Source organism: Lissotriton helveticus, chromosome 10 (assembly GCF_964261635.1).
Source record: "Lissotriton helveticus chromosome 10, aLisHel1.1, whole genome shotgun sequence".
Taxonomy (NCBI): Eukaryota; Metazoa; Chordata; class Amphibia; order Caudata; family Salamandridae; genus Lissotriton; species Lissotriton helveticus.
In genome coordinates, this window is record NC_136071.1 from 1053142820 (window position 1) to 1053160555 (window position 17736).

Below are 17736 nucleotides of genomic sequence, written 5' to 3' on the forward strand. Positions count from 1 at the left end.
AATGCACTTACTCCTGCTCGTGTAATTAAGAATAATTTTGGGGAAACAATCCTACAGCAAAAGCACATTTAGTCAGCATTTGCTCGTACTTGATATTCATGTTATGCAGCATTTAGAACAATTTCATAGCGCAATGTGCATCATTGCATTAATTTTGGACACAAGGGTGAATTTTGTGCTAAGAAAATAGCAATAAATGCAAGAAGTAAGTTCGGGGGAAAATCCTACCCCAAGAGCATATTTAGCGAGCATGAGCAGCTGTTCGCACTTTCTATTCATGTTCTGTTGCGCTTAGTGCTATTTCTCAACACAAACAGCATTCTTGCACTTATTTTGTACGTGAGGGGACATTGTGTGCTACGAAATTATGCTAAATGCAGAATTACTCTTCCTGCATAATTCTCAGGTAATTCCATGTGATTACACTAGACAGAATAACACAAGTTAGGCCCCCTGTTGGACTTGGCCCTCTCTCCTGGGTCACCCCCAAACATTTTGACTTTAACCTCCACATTTTTGCTGAAATTGTTTTTGTTTGCTTGTAAGACTCTGCGCTCGTTACCAGTGCTAACCAGTGATAAAGTGCATGTCCTGTCTTCCTTAAACATGGTAAAATTGGCTTATACCTGTTTGTTATATATATTGTTTACTTATAAGTCCCTAGTAAAGTGGTATACCATACACTCAGGGTCTGTAAATTAAATGCTACTATTGGGCCTGCAGCACTTATTGTGCAACCCACTTATGTAGCACTTTAAATCATGTCCTTAGTCTGCCATTGCAGCCTGAATGCAGTTTTAAACTGTAAATTTGGCAATATAACCCCTGGTCTGGCCTCAAACTTTCCTTTTTTTGCACATACATTGCCTCTAAAGTAAGCCCTAGCTAGCCCATGAGGATGGTTGTGTTGTAATTAAAGGGTTGGTCAGGTACTTTTTAGTTTTGCATGTCCTGGTAGTGAAAAAATCTTACATTCATTTGTTCACTACTGTGTGGCCTACCCCTCCCATAGGATTAAATTGGAAATTCCTTATTACATTTAATAAGCTGTAATTTACAATTGGGAGCAGGTAGCTATATCATGTTTGGTGTCTTTGGAATTGTGATGGAAAAACCTTATTTAATGGTAACGTTGTGTTTTTGAATACAGTTTTAAAAACGATTTTTTTAATATTAATTATTTCTGCCTTTACTTTGTGCCTGTAGCCTGTCTTGGGTCATAGGACTGGGTACAACTGACAGACTTTGTGACTTCCTTCCAGGCAGTCACACAATAGTAGTATTAGGTGTGCCTCAAAGGGCCTTTTGCTTTCAGTATGAGGAGCTGGAACTGAGCACAGCCACACCTGCAACTGAATGGAGAGTGCTCTGCCCTCACAGAAAGGACCTCACACCTCCACATTGTCATTGCAGCCAGCCTAGAGCCAGGGCAGGGGAGTCAGGAAGCTCCATGCACTTCAAAGTCACTGTCTAGAAGCTTCTCCCACCTCTCAGAAGGAGGGCACAGGGTATAAAAAGGAGACATCAGACACTAACTCTTCAAGGAACTTCTGGACATGTGGACTCTACCAGGAAGAAGGGCTGCTCTACTGCTGAAAGGACTGCTACTCTGTTGGAGATTTCCCTGCTGGACTGCTGCTTTGCTAAACTGCTGCCATGCTGTCCTTTTGACTGGTAGAGACAAACTGGACCTGCAACTTCATCTTAAACCCAGGGCTACCATAGTGACTCCATGGGCTGGTCTGCTGACCTCCTAATCTGAGTCTCAGGGACAGAAATAGACTTCTCAACTTCCAGCGCCAGAACCTGCACCTGCACCAGGACCCAGCTGAGGTGAGGTCTTGATCCCCAAGTAGCGCCCCTCAGGTCCTGGATCCTTGGTGTGGCTTAAGAGTGATGTATTGATGTTTTTTGGGTTCTTAGCGACCTCAAACAGACCCCTTCACAACCAGATCTTCCCACCCACGCTGCCATTCAACACGAAGCTGCGGTAGGTAGCTGCCTCCTTGTGCTAGAGCATCGACTGCTCATGAGGACAGTCAATGTAAAGCTCAAGCAACACCCGCCCAAGACGCCAGCCATGCTCTTCGCCCTACTTCGACACGATCCCGCCACACTCCCCCTGCTCTTCACAACCCCCACCACTGCAAACTGGACTCTTGGCGCTGATTTGAGAAGGTAAAACTTTCAGCGGGACTAATCTGGTGACTTTAGCCAACCTACCCCCTTCGTGGTTGGCCCAAACTTGTGGCTTTGCCGGGTCTAACGAGACTAGTTATCCATAGTTGGCACTCTGTGTTTTTTGATGCTTTTTTCATTAAAATCTTTAAAAAACTATAGGTGCAGTTTTACTGATTGCATTTTTGTTGTTTTGGTGTCAAATAATTTATTAAAATGTACTCTATTTTTCTAAATTTGTGTGAGATTTTTCTTGTGTTGTTCTTTGACTTCATTACTGTTTGAGCACTGCATACATACTTTATTACATTGGCTAAAGTTAAGCCTGACTGCTTTTTGTACCAAACCAGCCAGGGTCAAGCACAGGTTAATTAGTGAAATTTTGTGGTTTACCCTGCAAGCGATTGTGGCTTTTGCTTGACCAGGGTGCACAACCCATTCAACCAACAACCCAATTTCTCCCAGTTCACATAAATTCGACATTTTAACCACATCGATGCTATGCATTTTCCCGCTGTGTGCTGGAAGCAACAAAAACACATGTTACATGACGAGCTGGGCTCGTCATCAGCGTAGCAGGAGGCTACCTCATGACGAGCCCAGCTCGTCATGAGTGTGGAAGGGGTTAAAGTGAATCCCAGCAAGGTTCGAATTATGAGTAAAACACTGTGAACGTGTGCATAACAGTTATCATCAGTAAGTTACTATGGCCTAGATGTATCAAGCCTTTTGCGAATCACAAAGGCCGAAATTCGCCGAATTTCGGACTTTGCGAATCGCAAACGGTCTATTTGCACGTTTTGGCATGCATCAAAAATTCGCAAATTAAGGAATTGCAAAAATTTGCGATTCCTTATTTTGCCATAGCATTTAAGGAATCGCAATTTTGCGATTCCTTAAATGCTATGTATGTAGCATTTTTGAATTACGATTTTTGGGTAAGAAATCGCAAATTACCACCAATTTGTAGTTGATGGTAATTTGCGAAGTCTTTAAAAAATGCACAATTTGGCATTTTTGAAGGTAGCATGTGACACACACACATGCCCATAGGGCATGTATGTGCGCCATATGCACACACATGTACATTTCAGGGGTGCAGCAGGGTGTCTTTGAGACACCCCTGCAACCTTGAAATAATTGCGATTAGCAAATTGCGAATTCGCAATTTGAGAATTACTTCACAATCATTCCTATGGGCCTCCTGGCCCATAGGAATGCATGGGAAATTATTCCCTATTTGCGAATTCACATTTTGCGAATTCGCAAATAAGGAAGATTAAGGAATCGCTAAAAAATAGCGATTTTTTACATACATTCCATTTTGCGATTTCTAAATAGCGATTCCTTAAAAATCGTTATTTAGGAATCGCAAAATGGAATCTTGATACATCTGCCCCTATATTTTGCATGTTTCGCAGGTGTTTATTGTTACTTCTTTAAAAATGCTATCAAACAAAAAGGAAAAATTACCTTATCACAACAGATGAACACTGTGCAAGTCGTCTCCCAGCACTTTTTAGCCCTGTGTATATCTGTCCCATCTCCATGGCTCCTTCTAGACCGACCACTTCCAGAAGCTGATCGCTAAGATCTGGAAAACAAAAGGTAGGAGCCAATAAAAATGTATACAATATAATCGCGGCAACTTTAGTGAGAGATTGCACTACTGGGCATGGCAACAGAGCTGTCTTAATATTTGCAGGTCAGCATTAAAAATGAAAATGAGAACAACTAATATGCGATTTCCATTTATAAAAAAATCCACAAGACACCAATTTTGTGATGGATATTCCTGCAAGAACACCAAAAGAATCACATTTCCTTTGCAACAAGACACAGATGAAAAAGATGTTTACAATGTCTGCTATGATATATCAAAGTTAATATGACAACTAGAAAACGAGCCCTGTCCTTGCTATTCAGTTGTATTTACAATCATAATAATTCTGCATTTTCCAATGTCATTTTTGTCTGTTATGTTGTATACGCAGTTACCTGGGTTATTATTGTTGCTTTTGTCACATAACTACCATATTCTTGAATGCTGAAGGCCTGATTCATGAAAAGGGATGTCATTTATACCTATCGTAAGTTCAAGCTATGTCAGTTCTTAAACTACCCTTGTTGGGGGCATTCGCTAATTATACCTTCAACTTGTACACTGACCTGGGCAGAGTGGGGAGCGCCGCAGCACGCCGCAGGACATCGCAGGACGCCCGAGCCTCTCCTTGGCTCCGCTGTTGGTCCCGCCAGTTTCCCGGCGATTGGACTACATCCCCCACAGGCCCTCAGGCCCCGCACCAGGAAGTCACGCACGCCCTGTCCCACCCCCGGAGGTGCTCTAAGGTCAGCGAGAGCCCCGGGGGAGCGGGGGCAACTTGCACACTGACCTGGCCAGAGTGGGGAGCGCCGCAGCGCGCCGCAGGACATCGCAGGACGCTCGAGCCTCTCCTTGGCTCCGCTGTTGGTCCCGCCAGTTTCCCGGCCATTGGACTACATCCCCCACAGGCCCTCAGGCCACGCACCAGGAAGTCGCGCACACCCTGTCCCGCCCCCGGAGGAGCTCTAAGGTCATCGAGAGCCCCGGGGGAGCAGGGGCAACTTGCACACTGTCCTGGGCAGAGTGGGGAGCGCCGCAGCACGCCGCAGGACATCGCAGGACGCCCGAGCCTCTCCTTGGCTCCACTGTTGGTACCGCCAGTTTCCCGGCGATTGGACTACATCCCCCACAGGTCCTCAGGCCCCGCACCAGGAAGTCGCGCACGCCCTGTCCCGCCCCCGGAGGTGCTCTAAGGTCAGCGAGAGCCCCAGCGTCGCGGGACGCGTGCGCGGGTGGCGCCGGGCTAAGCCCGGGCAAAGGGAGGGCCGTCTTTGGCCGTCGGGGGCAGATCGAGGCAGGGCAGGGCCATACCCCTAACACTGACAACTCTACACCTACGGTAGGACAGCTCTATATTTAAGGATAGAGTGTAGGACTTATTGACTACTGGTGTATTAGTATATAAATCTGCGCCATGGGTAAACGAAAATCAATGGAGGCCGGGGGAGGGGATGGCAAACCCCCAAAACAAAGGAAGGGAAAGAAATCTAGAAAAGCGGTCAGTCATGCATCCGAAGATGTTATGGAGCGAATTAATGTTCTCGTCGACGAGTGTAGGGAGATCCTTGATTGTGAACAGGGCCAGTGTAGTAGGGAGGTCGCAAGTGAGAAGGGGGGAGATATACAAGATTCACAAGAAATCACCAATACTTTACCTACAATACCAGCAATGTTTCGGGCCAAAAGAAAAACTAAAACAATGGCTGATAATGATATAGAAAATAGGGATTGTTTGATCATACAAAACAACGGCCAGGATCATGCAGCCGAGGATAATCTGAAACGCAAGAATAGCGAAATTTTACCAACGGCTGCTGTTCCAATGATACCCTGTCATAATAGGTTCACAGTTCTGGCTGATATTCATAATGAGCCTCTGTCCATCAACTATTGTTGTTAGAAACAGATACTACCCTAGTTGAAGGCCAGTCAGCCATTTTGGATCCTGCCCTTGACCCTAGCAGCAGAAAGGGAGCAGCAGTGAGTGAAGAAGTACCCAATTTAATAAATCTTGTAATTCTTCTTCGTGATGAAATAGAGTCACTAAAATCCCTAGTAAAGAACTTAAGCTTATTAGTTAGGGGCGAGGGTGAGGGAGGAAGAAAAAGTCAAGCAAACTCAATACTAAGTCTGCAAAATTGCTTCCCCCTGAAATGCAAACCCCATCCAGCCATATTTAAGGCCAGTGGTAGTGACATAATGGTATCGCATCCCGTCGACCCTAGTAAGACTAGACCCACTACACAGACAAGACCTCAAGAAGTACTTACATCTAATGCTCCTAGAGCCAAAGTGAATGTCCAAAATATCCAACAAAAGCTAAGTAATATGAAAGAAAGACCAACTATAATGCAAGGAGTCTGCGAAAAGAATAAAATAACAGCTGATAGTACCCAGGGGAAAAGAGGGATTGACGATGCTAATAAAGGTCACTCACCTAATAAAATTTATATGACCAGCGTCCCCAAACTGACTAAAGGGAACATGGAGTTCCCTGATTCCCTCACAAACAAAGCCATTCATTGGCTGTGACATGTGAGAGGTTGTCGGTCAGTGATAAGGGAAGATATTTTGCAGGCAAAACGGATTAGCGCCCCAAATCCTAAATATGACTCCATAGAGCTTACAATGAAGCGTGCTTCTCTTGCGGAAAACCTCTTTGCCCTAGAATTCAGGACTAGTGCCCCTACACAATCTAGGATCCAGCTACGAAAATCTTGCCCCAGTTCCAAGAGCAGTTTTCTCAAGTTATGGGTGGAGTTTATGAGAGAAACTGCTCAGGACTGGATAGCAATGATTGACATCAAACATACTTAACTGTAGGGATTGGGGCCATTGAGGAGTTCATGAATGATATAGAAATAACAGGGACCCCGGAAACGGGGGATACCATAGACCCGAATGTTGAATATCCATCGAAACTCAACATAGAGCCAGGTGTAAGCTGTGGGAATATTCATGTAACTGCCCCAAAGGGAAGATCTGCTGATGCAAGAGAGCTGGGTTTGCCTATTACTCTGGCTCTACCTTGTATTAATGGAATATCTGAAGACATAGGGGGAGAAAATAGCACGCTACTTTCCTGGAATATAGCGGGGTTAGGCTCCAAGCACGATTCTCAGGAATGGAGAAGTTTTGTAAATACATACGACATGTGTATTTTACAGGAGACTTGGCTCTGTGGGCCGTGTTTTAATGAAGGTTTCCTGAATTATTACATCCCAGCAACAAAAGGTGTTAAGGGGCGACCAATGGGTGGCCTTATTATCTGGGTACGCCAATGTCTAGCACTTACTATTAAAGTAATTGATACTAGAAGCAGAGACATTTAACTTCTTAGAATCGACTTGGGTTATCAGGGTTGCCTCGACATTTACAATGTTTATGCCAGGGGTAACAGGGGAGGAAGGTCAGAAGTTTGTGCGGCTTTGGGTTCCCTCCTCGAAACCCACTCGCTGGACAATAGCATTGTGATTGCGGGTGATTTAAATAGAACTTTTGAACCCCTGGCTATCCAAGATGACTGGGTTGGAGATGAGGAGGATAGGCAATGGGGTGTCCCTAAATTACATCTGAAACCTGTCACTCGTTGGTCCGAGGACATCATCTCCCTAAATGCAATATGCTACGAAAGTAGCTTGAGGGCATTAAACGGAAGGACCCTGAGTGATAAGTTAGGGGCAAACACCTTTGATAATGGGAGACACAGTAGCCGAATAGACTACGTTTTATGTAGTTTAAAGCTCTGGGGACAAGTGATCGATATGGAGGTAATAACTAGAATAGAAAGCGATCACAACCCGTTATGTGTCAAACATAAATGGTGGGTTCCAAACAGTATGGGTATGACACATGAGGTAGTTAATGCCCCTTTGACTGTCCCAACTAACGACATGCGCAGGCTGAAATGGGTAAATGTTAAGGCTACCCAGCAAACTATAATTAGTATTAACACTCAGGTTGATGAAGCGGTAAAACTTTTTGAACAAGCAAACCTAAATGATTTAGGCAGCAATAAAGCAACCAAAATTAATTAGAACCTCTTTATAGCCATCAGGAATTATTTTCAGAAACCTGCAAATATAAGAAACGTCAAACCAGCGAAGTGGTATAACGCTGAGTGTAGGCAGACTAGAGCAGCTTTAGGAGCAGCAATCAGGGGTAGGGATATGGCGTCTATTCGCCTTGCCAGAACTGCGTATAGAAAAAGCATAGCTAATGCGAAGAAACTGTGGGATGAGCTGCAGTGGCAAGAGCTAAAGGAGGCCAGTGATAAAAAAGACTCTAGGCTATTCTGGAACATTGTCAAATGGGGCAAGGAGGGTTCATCAGAGCCTACAGATAATAATGTATCCAGGAGGACTGGATTAATTATTTCAAGCCTCAGTATGCAGACACTCAGCCCAATAATCTGATGACTGATTACAGGCCTTCTTTTTATAAAGATAATTTGTTCCGCAATAGCGAAGTTATGATGGCCTTGAGCACAGTTTCTAATGGCAGAGCCCCAGGCCTAGATGGGGTGCCGGCCGATCTCTTCATCAATGACAAGGAGCGCTGGTGCAAATACATCCTTCTTCTGCTGAATGCGGTTGCCCAGGGCGCTAATATACCGGCGTCATGGCAATGCGCAGTTATAATTCCTATCTACAAGAAAGGTGACAAATCACAACCAGGAAACTATAGGCCCATAAGCCTAATTGATACCATCCAAAAACTGATAGGCAGGGTGGTTGTTAATAGACTTCTGGATTGGGCCGAAGAGAACAATGCCTTGTCGCCATTTCAAGCAGGCTTCAGAAAGTCCATTAGCACAATGGACAAGGTTTTTCGCTTTACCCTCCTACAATGGAAAACCGTGCAACTGAGGAAGGGTAGCCTGTATGCAGCTTTTGTAGATTTACGGGCTGCCTTCGACCTCGTCCCAAGGCCTAAATTGTGGCAAGTGCTGAAGAACCTGGGCCTTCCAGAAGAACTTTTAACAATGCTAATGTGGCTTCATGAGGCAAACTTTGCGAGGATCCAGTGGGGAGGGTATGGTATGGTCACCCCTGATTTCCCTGTGGAGCGTGGGGTACGCCAAGGATGTTCAATGGCCCCCACGTTGTTCACACTGTACATTAATGGAGTTGTTTCCCGCATGCTGGCTGAAAATGTGGACGCCCCGTCATTGGCTGGTACTAAGATACCGTTTTTAATGTTCGCCGACGACACTCTGATTTTATCCAAGACCCCGAGTGGTCTTCAACGTGCCCTTAGAATTTTTGATCAATTCTGTAAAGACCATGGACTAGAAATTAATGTGTCTAAAACAAAGTCAATGGTTTTTAACCCATCTCGAGGCCGTAAATCTCATATTGTTATGAATGACCGCCCACTAGAGACTGTTAATGCTTTCACATATTTGGGAATTCATATATCAAATGATCTAAGATGGACCAAACACATAGACACTGCAACTATAAGACATAGGCAAATAGTTGGTGTACTTGGTTCTGAGCACAGAAAATCACTAACAAAACCAGTAAAACCTGTGCTCCAGGTATATGAGGCCAAAGCCCTAGGATCATCACTTTATGGGGCGGAGCTGTGGGGCTACGAGAATCTTGGGCAATTACAAATCTCGGAAAATACGTTTTTTCGACTTATTACTAATCTTCCCAAGGGCACCCCTCTGCTGCCACTTAGGTACGATCTAGGCAGGAAGGCATTAACTGATTTAGCAAGACTGAGACCTATCATGTATTGGCGTAGACTTTGGACCACACCTGAACTCTTACACTATGCTGAGGGATTTAAGGACATAATTAAGGCAGATGTGTGCCACAAAATAGTATGGTTAAAAGAACTTAGAAAAATGTTGGGTGTATTAGGCCTCTACACGTTATGGGAAAATCCAGAGGCCGCCTCTTTTCCAACAAAGACTAATCTTAAAGAGATCTATTGGGAAAAGGTGGCAGAACGAACCTGGAATAAAATTAACCCGGAGACTATGGCGGGAAAATTTCTTCAAGCAAAGTTTCGTCCTAGCCTCGAATTGTACTGGGATACCATCACAAGTCAGAGGGATAGGAAGTTGCTTTTCCAGATTAGAGCAGGTTCTCTCCCGCTTAGATCTTTAACAGGCAGGTGGGGAGGCCCATCAATTAGTTCCTGTCCATCCTGTGGAGTGCATGATGAAACAATCAGACACTTTTTATTTGCATGTAAATCTTATGTAAAGCCCAGACGCATCTGGCTTACTCCCATGTGTAAGAACTTAGGTACGACCAGCAGTGCAGTGGCTCTAAGAATTATCTCTACTAGTTCTTCACTATTTATATTAATAGCCACTTCTAAATTTCTCGGCTGGTCATGGTCCATTGGACAAAAGTTTTTAGAAAGATGAATCAAGAAGAGTTCATTATCAGAGTGTCTATATTATATTTTATCTGTAAATTTTATGCGATAATGTAACAGATGCATTTTTATCAACTTTTTTGCCTTATTTTTAATCAAATTGAATGTTTTTTAATGGCTTTTTAATGTTGTTTGTAAAGCTTTTATGAGTTTATTCTCAAATAAAGCAAATTGATGATGATGAATTATACCTTCCCAAGCAGGGGCAAACTATGGCTGCCTGTATGAACAGTACTAATTGTACACAATTCTGTAGAAAATATACTTATGACTAGTTTCAATGTCTTAATTGTACATATTTAATGGATATGTTTAAAATATTTCAATTTAGGATTAGGAAATTTACATTTTAAATTAACTTGATAAAGCTTTTTTTCATGTTGAAGACACCACCAAAACCAACAAAAACATGCTTAAATGAGATAATAGACAATATCTATACTGAATCAATATATCCACATAATGTTGAGAACATTAAAAACATGTTTCAATCATTAAAATCCTATGTACTTCAGTGAGCGGCAATTGGAAACACTAAAGCATTGAAACTGGTGGAAGTTCTCTACCTCAGCTCTATATCAAGCTATGGAAATACACAATTATAACCATTCTCAATATGTTTGTAGGAGAATACATGAAAGAAGGTCTTGAACTTGGAAGAATCCATGGTAAGATACGTGAGGATTGTAATAAAAGGTCTTTTTGTTGGCAAAATGTTGACTTGGCTGAGAATCATAATTATGGTAAGAGTGACTGATGTGACTTGTTACACATATTCACATTGATCTGCGTATGTGATTTCATAGAGGCTCACAAATCTCTAATGGTACTAAGATTAGACTACAACTATCATAATGCATTGTAATCTTGATAATGATTTTGTTTGCCCAGCACCTTAAGTTTGATGTGTTACCACAGTACGACTATTGTTGGTTATCGTCAGGATCATGACATTGTGGTTTTATCCAGAGCACCTAGCATAGCAGTTCAGTATAAACAGATCCACATCACACATCATTTGCACATAAATAGAGTGCTTAATTTGATGGTTTCAGCACACTTGTTTATTTCTACATGAGGCCACCAGGTGTACATGAGTACTATCAATTGACTCAGGAAATCCTAATGTAGCATAGGTTTGCTTTGGTGGCATTAGTTATGTGGTGTCCAATGGGATCTGTAAAAGTTGCCCCCTCTCACTCTGCAAAGCAAGTACCACTTAACAGTGAATTTTAATACAGTTGACTGAGATATCCCATGCAGCAGTCCTAATAACAGCTGTGTGGTACCTGGCAGATTTAAAAGACTCAAGCTTTTCTACAAGTTTATGGCAATCTTGCTGTTTCTCTTACCACTCTCATTTGGCCCTCCATTGTCATTGTCTGTGGAAGACCTCAATGCTCACAAGTAAATTCCTTCCACCATCTGTACAAGCTTCAAGGATTCCTGATTCCTGCCTAGGAAGCACTTGTCTCAAAGAATCACATTTGTTATCATTGTAGCCATCTCTGGGATTGACTGCTGAAATATGATTTATAGAGGCTTACCAGAGAGTTCAATGGTCACGCCTTACAAGTGTAAAGACATGACACCTAGTATCCAAAATTTAATATTGCACAGAGCATCTCTACTCTTGGAAGAAAAAAGTTTTCTTTGTCTCATAAGTTAAAATATTGAGGCAATTACTGTAGGTGGAGTCAACACAGAATCACTTTATTTCACATGGGCATCTAACTTGGTCTCCTCATATACCTCCTCACAACAGGTCAGAAATACTGGGATCATTTTCAATTCAGGAATTAAAATGTCCCCACAACATAATGTAGTGGTACAGTGGATAATATTTGATGGAATACTGGATGTTCTTTCTTGTACATAAACTGCATCACATAAAGCCAGTCCGGAAGTGCTTCAATGTCTGTGTATTGAATTCAGGATCAAGTTCTAAACATTATAGCCTTGATTTAGATCTTGATGGACAGGTGACCTAGTCACAACGGTGACGGATATTCTGTCCACCAATATATAAATCCTATAGAATTGAATGAGATTCATATTTCGGCGGACGGGATATCCGCCACCATTGTGACGGATTAACCCATTCACCAAGATCTAAATCAGGCCCTATACTTCATGTGCAAAGCATATTGGATCAAACACCCTGGGTACCTCAATAAACTGGCATTCCTCAGCTGCATAACTGATCAAACAATACCCTTTTAAGAAACCCGAATATGGTGAAAGATTATTTGGGGCCCTGGGACCAAACTTTGGAGCAACTGTACCCCATATTTCCTAATGAAAGTGGGTTTCCATTAGTTTTACTGAAAAACAAACATTTTAAACAAGACTTGAACTAAAAATAGTGTTCTTAAGAGAGAGTACAAAAAATGTCAGATTTAGGTTCATCATGTGTGTCTGCTAAACTCAAACCCTCATATAGTCCATAATTATTACTGTTATCATTTTTCCACTGCTCAACAGTTTCGAATGATTTATGTATGGTGTAGCACAAAACGCTAAAATGAATTAATAAAAAATAATGACACGGGCCACATTATACCTATGTTAATCTCACAGCTGGCTCCTGACCTAGCACAAGAATGTGCAGTCCCTCTGTGAAGGGCCTGACTGGCCATAGTGGGCACCAGGCATCTTCCCGGGCTGGAAGGGTGGGGGACATGTTTTGACCAGTGGGAGGCAGCAGCAGTGTTTCCCATCAGCAACCCACCACCCCTTTCTGCCCCCGCAGCCAGTAATACTTAATTGCCAGGACCAGTGTGCGATCTTAGTCCGACTCTGCCTCCATGTGCAAATTGATCGCACCATATCAGCCGACTGGCAGCCTGACATGATACCACCAAAACAGACTCTCCATACACACTAAAAGTTACAAAGCTTTTGGGTGTAGAATGCATATCTAAAAGTTCCTCCTTTCAGGGGTGCACTTCTATCTTTCAGCGGGCCCACAAAAGGGAATGCAGACCCCATTGTGCAGGGTCACACACCATCCGGGGGCCTCTATTTAGCCTACATTTTAGTCTTACCTATGAGATGATGGAATCCAAGGATGCCCTCAACACATTACATTTTTCAGGCCCCCACCATCAATTTGCATCACACCATTGTTTGGCTCTAATGAGATTTAGGAAAGTCCTTAGTATGCACCTATTCCCACATGCCTTTGGACTGCATATCAACTAACATTCCATACAGTATGAACTTTGGACACTACTTATAAACTTCTGGTCATGGGATTACTTCAGCTTTAATCACACTGTCACTTATCCTTTCCCCTTCGTATGCAAAGAGCTTTGAAGTTGACTTGTCAACTGGACATTCCTAGAAAAAGTCATGACCAAAAATAATATAGGTCACTCCTTCATGCATGCGGTAAAACATATTTATAAAACACCAAGGTCAAAAATCCTAGTAAATGACAGTCTCACTGAAAATGTTAATATAGAAAGAGGAACAAGGCAGGGTTGCCCCCTCTCCCCCCTGCTTTTTAATCTATATATTGAACCTTTGGCGAACAAACTAAGAAACACTAAAGAGATTACCCCCTTCAAATATCAGAGATGGAACAAGAAAATTGCATTATACGCAAACGATTTAATGATTTTTACGGACGATTACATCAATTCAAGGATATCTATAGAAGAAATCATAAGCGAGTTCTGGAAAGTTTCAGGTTATCTGGTAAATCATTCAAAGACCGAGATTATGACATGGAATACACAATTCCAAAGCTCAAATATCAAAAAAGAAATAAAATACTTAGGGATCCTAGTGAACCAAGATCTGAACAAAATAACACAGCGAAACCTGAATAAAGTAACTGAAGAGGTAAAAAGATTGCTCGGAGTATGGGCTAGTTTACCACTAACCTTGATAGGAAGATCGAACATCATTAAAATGTCAATAGTACCAAAGTATACTTTGCTCTTTAACACCATCCCTCTAGAATTTGGGAAACCTCTTTTGAAAAAACCTCAGCGAGATATCATCAATTTCATATGGGCCTCAAAGGGAATTAGGATATCTTGGAAGAAACTCAGGAGAGGAAAACAAGATGGAGGATTATCAAGCCCAGACCTGGTGGAGTATTATAAGGCATTCCAGTTTAAAAACATACGGACCCTACTAAGAAGTCATCAACACTATCCAAATTACTTGCAAGCAATGACAGACAGAGAAGATCACTTTTTATTCAAATTTGGTCATCCTAAATACTTTAAAAAAATTAAATTAAAGACCTTAAGAGAGGCAGCAAAATTGTGGGCACAAATCAGAGCCAATTTGAAAATTCAATACTACAGTGTAAAGGCCCCACTATGGGACTCACCGGGAACACCAGAATGCCTAAAGGATGCAATGGCAATCCCCCTAAAACAAGCCAATATCAATTACTGGGGACAACTATTAAAAAACTCAACTTTGATCACATGGGAAAAATTTCAATCTCTTACCAAAGGGTCAGTGTCCAAATTTAAATATTATCAAATATCAAGCTGGCCGAAAACCATCCCTACTAACAATCAAGAGGATGTAAAGCTTGAAAAAGAAATGGTTGAACTCTTAACAATTATTAAGGAGGTGGCAAAGTGGTACTGGGCGTTTATTACTGTAGGAGAGGGAGACAAGAGGATGGAAGATCAAATCTGGGGGAGAGAGTTACAATTGGACGACTTGGATATAATTTGGGAAAGATCAGTGGAAAAATGTTGGTCAACTCTAAAATCTGTTGCATTAAAAAGGAATCACCTATATACAATCCACCGCGCATACTGGACTCCGAAAAAATTGTCCAAATTTAAAAATGCAGGCGTAAAAAAGTGCCCGAAATGTGGGGAAGAAAAGGCAGACGACTTCCACATGTTCAGAAACTGCCCCCTACTGGAAGAATTTTGGCAAGAAGTGGGTAAGACCATGAGCGTAATCATACAGACTCAGCTAACTGTAAGTACAACCTTTACCCATTTCGGGATCGACGTCACAATGTGTAAGGGGGGTTTAACAAAATGTCAGGAAAACCTTCTCTTTGTTTTAGTTGTTCTAGCCAGAAGGGAGATTTGTTTAAAATGGATTAGCCTACTGCCACCTATACATAGTGACTGGATGAACTCTGTCATGAAGACCAACAAATTAGACAGAAAAGGAAACATCAGAAAAAGATTTAAATATTGGGAAATTTTCGAAAACTATATAATTTCTAACACTGGGTCAGTACTTATGGTCCTATGATTAACGCGAAAACAACATCTGGTAGACAAGTATGATACTTGTCGAGTAGCCAGAAGGCTAGCTCATCCCCGTATCTCCAAACCAGAGTTGGTACTATGTAAGGAATAAGGATACTCCTCTGAAAACCTTGGACAGACGACAAACTCCCCAACCTCGAAAGACCAAGGGGCAGTGTTGGTAACGAAATCAGAGGCAGAAACCTGAAACCCGAATACATAGAAATTTCGCAATATGAGGATAAAAAAAAAAAAGAAAAAAAAAGAGCTTTGAAGTGGACTCCAGGAATAGTCAGTGTGGCAGATGTCAGACATTTCCTAGTGGACACAAACTTTGTAAATTGCTGGGTATGTCACAGCTAAAATGTTTTTCCATATGTACCAATCCTATTGTAGGGGTTGGTTAAATGTTGCTACAAAATTTTATCTCAAATGTATCAAAGCTATTTTAAGAGTCCATAACTTTTTAGAAACTCCTAAAATAGGTTTAGAAATGGTTTAGTAATCGCTATTTTGGAGGGGCGTGTTGTGGGAGTTCCTTCCAAACAATGATTCACGACCCTATATATCAATAGTTTGAAAATGGAATTCCAGCAATGAACCATTGGCAAGCTACTGGTTCTCAAGCTGAGGTGGTAACTATAAGGTCCAGATGTATCAAAGGGTTTTACCCATTTTGTGTCTATGGGAAAATGTGTTCATACATATGGCCCTTAGTCACAAATGGAAAGGCATCCCATTTGCACTCTTTTGCAATTTGTGGTACATGTTGCAGGGCAGTAAGCAGTACCGCTTCCAACTTTCAGTGAAACTTTCAAAAACAAAACTTTTTTTTGTTAAAGCAGACCCATTGCCTCTAAAGATATTGTTCTGTTATTTAAAAAATACTTTTCTTTTTTGAAAAGCAGTCACAGGGATGGAGGTCTTTTCATCCTTCCTGGCCACCTTCCTTGTGATTATGACAAATCATATTGAGCTGCATTTTATGAATTACCTAATGAATATTCATCAGGCGGGTGGTCTGAGACTCATTATGATTCCTTATTTTACAATTCAACCTATTACGGTGAGCGGTTCATAAAATGAGTTTCTGGTCACTAAAATAGAGTTGGAAATTGTGACTGATCTTTGCGACCAGAAAGTTAGTACATCTGGCCTAGTGTTCGTAAATGCAACTAACAAAATAAATCAGTGGTAAGTCCTGAAATCATCCTTTAATTGAAAAGTACACACATAGATTGAACCTAAAACACATTGATCAAATCTACCCAGAAGAAAATTGTTTCGCACAAGTAAAGTTATGGAAAAAGTAGTGTCAAAAATGTTACTTGTGAAACTTTTTTCTTGTGTTCCCAAAAGGACATTTACAATATGGAGTCTAACATCTGCATGAATGCAATTATCATTATTGGCCAAAGTCACTTGTATTTAATTTGCATGATGACAGAAAGAAAGTGGCATTTCAAACAGCGTTGGCTTTTACAAAGCCTGGGCTCAGTTCTAAAAAAAGTCTCACTTAAATATATTTCTTTCCTTTGACACGCTGTTAACGCTCATAAACATGTATGAATAGTTCAGTAGCCCGAAGGGCTGGGTTCAGCTTCTCTCTGCAGATTCTTAAATCAGCTTTCCCCACTCCAGCTCTTGCGAGAGACGCGACTCAAAGGCCTTGCTTGTTTTCTGTGTGAATGAGCTGTTACACTTGGTGGGAATGTTTTCACAGCACCGTGCCCATCTCCTGCCCTTCTCTGGAAGAGCCGGGCTGCTTCGCGTGTCTCCTCATATTAGCAGAGCGCCATGTTTGGCTGAAGGAGAGCTGATTTCAGCAGACTGTGAGTGACATGTGAAGGGGCAGCTGACCCCGGCTCCTGTTCCTGATGCACCGATAAGAGTCACTGGGGAGATGTGGAGCTAACTTTCTCCTCAGTTCAGCAGCCCCAGCAGTTTCAGCTGAGTTCATTTGGAACTTTTCATGCTGTGAGTGTACACAGTACATCACGCAAGGGAACACAATTTACTTTCCATATGAAGTGCTCTTCATTTTTTTTAAAAGTTTTAATACGTGTGCAAGGTAACTCATTATGCAAAATAAGTATAAAATCGACTTGAATTTCTATTATGAATCCAATACAAAACTCTTAAATTAGATGGAGAGGTAAACAAGGAGATTAGGTGGAATGATTTACATTAAAAACTGTCCAACATAATGGATCTCCTGTTGAAATGCAATTTATGTTTTTGATAGAAGTATTACATTCTTGACAAGACATTGAAAGCCTATTATATTGGAGCTTAGTCTGGTTACGCAATAAT

General features: G+C 41.8%; 1 protein-coding gene across 2 annotated transcripts in view; it reads right to left on the reverse strand.

Moving 5' to 3' along the window:
- Window positions 1-17736, reverse strand: part of DGKB (diacylglycerol kinase beta) — a 1755973-nt gene that overhangs the window by 117991 nt on the left and 1620246 nt on the right. For both annotated transcript variants that reach the window (XM_078663763.1, XM_078663762.1), the window contains one exon: window positions 3652-3772. In XM_078663763.1, coding sequence (XP_078519889.1) covers window positions 3652-3772 — 121 coding nt within the window. The remainder of the gene's footprint in view (window positions 1-3651; window positions 3773-17736) is intronic.